This window comes from Rattus norvegicus, chromosome 2 (assembly GCF_036323735.1).
Source record: "Rattus norvegicus strain BN/NHsdMcwi chromosome 2, GRCr8, whole genome shotgun sequence".
In the NCBI taxonomy this organism is placed as follows: domain Eukaryota; kingdom Metazoa; phylum Chordata; class Mammalia; order Rodentia; family Muridae; genus Rattus; species Rattus norvegicus.
This window is the reverse complement of record NC_086020.1, coordinates 149,444,271-149,447,033: the sequence shown is the minus strand read 5'-3', so window position 1 is coordinate 149,447,033 and position 2,763 is coordinate 149,444,271. Positions and strand designations below refer to the sequence as shown.

General features: G+C 52.4%; 1 protein-coding gene across 1 annotated transcript; it reads left to right on the top strand.

Annotated features, from left to right (window-relative positions):
* Window positions 1–451: 451 nt before the first annotated feature.
* Window positions 452–2,187, top strand: LOC134485788 (uncharacterized). Its single transcript, XM_063282807.1, has 3 exons — window positions 452–1,040; window positions 1,128–1,752; window positions 2,112–2,187. Exons 1-3 carry the CDS (start codon window positions 452–454, stop codon window positions 2,185–2,187), a joined length of 1,290 nt encoding a protein of 429 aa, XP_063138877.1.
* The last annotated feature ends 576 nt before the right edge of the window (window positions 2,188–2,763 follow it).

Here is a 2,763-nt window from a genome sequence, read left to right as displayed (position 1 = left end):
TTGCCAGACCCAGGTTACTTATTTAGGCTATCAACTAAGGGACGGACAGCGATGGCTGACTCCAGCTAGGAAACAGACCGTGGCCAACATCCCAGCCCCAAGAAATGGCCGACAGCTACGGGAATTCCTAGGAACGGCGGGATTCTGCCGCCTCTAGATTCCTGGGTTTGCCAAGATGGCAGCCCCCTTGTACCCTCTCACTAAACAGGGGGTGCTCTTCCAGTGGGGGGCAGAACAACAGGAGGCATTTGATAACATTAAACGGGCCTTGCTGTTCTCCCCTGCCTTGGGTCTCCCAGACATCACCAAGCCCTTTGAACTATTTGTGGATGAGAAACAAGGGTATGCTAAGGGGGTCCTAACACAAAAACTGGGACCCTGGAAGCGCCCGGTAGCCTACCTGTCTAAGAAATTAGACCCTGTGGCCTCCAGTTGGCCACCATGCCTGAGAATGGTGGCAGCCATTGCTGTCCTAACTAAAGACGCTGGGAAGTTGACCTTGGGTCAGCCACTCACCATCCTGGCACCCCATGCAGTGGAGGCTTTGATAAAACAGCCCCCTGACCGCTGGCTCTCAAATTCCTGCATGACCCACTACCAAGCCTTGCTACTGGATGCGGAACGGGTCCAGTTTGGGCCCGTGGTCGCTCTCAACCCAGCCACTCTGCTTCCTTTGCCAGAGGAGGCAGAACAGCACGACTGTCTGCAGATCCTTGCAGAAGTACATGGATCCAGACCAGACCTATCGGACCGACCTCTCCAGGATGCTGACCATACGTGGTACACCGATGGTAGCAGCTACTTGGTGAACGGGGAATGGAAAGCTGGAGCCGCGGTCACTACCGAGGACAAAGTGATCTGGGCAAGCACCTTGCCTGTTGGTACCTCCGCACAGCGGGCTGAACTCATTGCCTTAACCCAGGCGCTCAAAATGGCAGAAGGTAAGAGGCTGAATGTATATACAGACAGCCGCTATGCCTTTGCTACGGCACACATCCATGGAGAGATCTACCGGAGAAGAGGGCTGCTCACATCTGAGGGTAAGGACATTAAGTACAAGACTGAAATTCTGGCCCTCCTGGCAGCTCTGTTCCTACCAAAAAAACTGAGCATTATACATTGCCCAGGGCATCAGAAGGGACACAGCCCCGAGGCACGGGGAAATCGGCTAGCTGACTCAGCGCGTGAGGCCGCCATGGGCACCCAAGTTCTGTCCTTAAAAGACCAAGATCAACCCACGTCTCCACAGCTGGAACAGACCGGTTGGCTCTACACCACGGAGGACACAAAGCTCCTACAGAAAATGGGGGCCGTTTGGTACCCACAGCTAAAACGGTGGGTCTACACAGGGAAAACTGTTATGCCTATGAAGATGACCTTTGAATTAATCTCCTACCTACATAAATTAACACACCTGGGACTCAAGAAGATGAAGACCCTCTTAAGACGAGAAGAGATTGACACCTACCTCCTGGGACGAGATCAGGCCTTGCGGGAGGTGACTGAAAGCTGCAGGGCCTGTGCTCAGGTAAACCCAGGAAAAGCTAAAATTGGACAAGGAGTCTGTCCCCGAGGACATCGGCCTGGTACCCACTGGGAAATTGACTTCACTGAAATCAAGCCTGGTATGTACGGACACAAATACCTCTTAGTGTTCATAGATACCTTCTCCGGATGGGTAGAGGCTTTCCCCACGAAACATGAAACGGCCAAGGTGGTGACCAAGAAGCTCCTCGAAGAAATCTTCCCCAGGTATGGAATGCCCCAAGTACTGGGGTCAGATAACGGGCCTGCTTTCGTCTCCCAGGTAAGTCAGTTGGTGGCCAAGTTATTGGGGATTGATTGGAAGTTACATTGTGCTTATAGACCCCAAAGTTCAGGACAGGTAGAGCGCATGAATAGAACAATTAAGGAGACTTTATCTAAATTAACGCTTGCAACTGGCTCAAAGGATTGGGTGTCCCTACTACCCCTAGTCCTATACCGGGCCCGGAATACACCGGGCTCCCATGGCCTGACTCCCTTTGAAATAGTATACGGGACCCCACCCCCATTTATCAATTTCTTTGATTCAAATATCGCTGAATTCGCTAATAGCCCTTCCTTGGCAGCACATCTTCAGGCCCTACAAATCGTGCAGAGAGACATCTGGAAACCTCTAGCCGCGGCCTACCAAGACAGGCTTGAACAACTGACAGTGCCGCACCCATTCCAGATCGGAGACACCGTGTGGGTGCGCAGACATCAGACCAAGAATCTCGAGCCTCGGTGGAAAGGACCCTATACAGTTCTCCTGACTACCCCAACAGCCTTGAAGGTAGACGGAATTGCAGCTTGGATCCACGTGTCTCACGCCAAGGCAGCCCGACCTGAGGAAACGGCAGATCACAACATCGGGCCCCAGACATGGAAGGCTCAACTCACTCAAAACCCCCTAAAGCTAAGATTTTCACGTTGTTGCTCTTAACTGTCTTATGGACTAGGGGTGGGGCGAGTCTGGGGGCTAGCCCCTACCAGGTATATAATATGTCCTGGATAATAACTAATTTAGAGACGGGCTGGTCTCAAGTCTTAGCTAATGGTAAGCATGCTGAAGGAACCTGGTGGCCCCCTTTGACTTTCGACCTTTGTCAACTGGCTAAGGACTCCTGGGAGCATACTGAGCGGACTCCCCACAACTCATACCCACCCTGCAGACACTTTGATTGGTATACTTATCCCGGAGGTAAGAGGACACGGGAGTGCGGAGGTCCTGAGACCTTC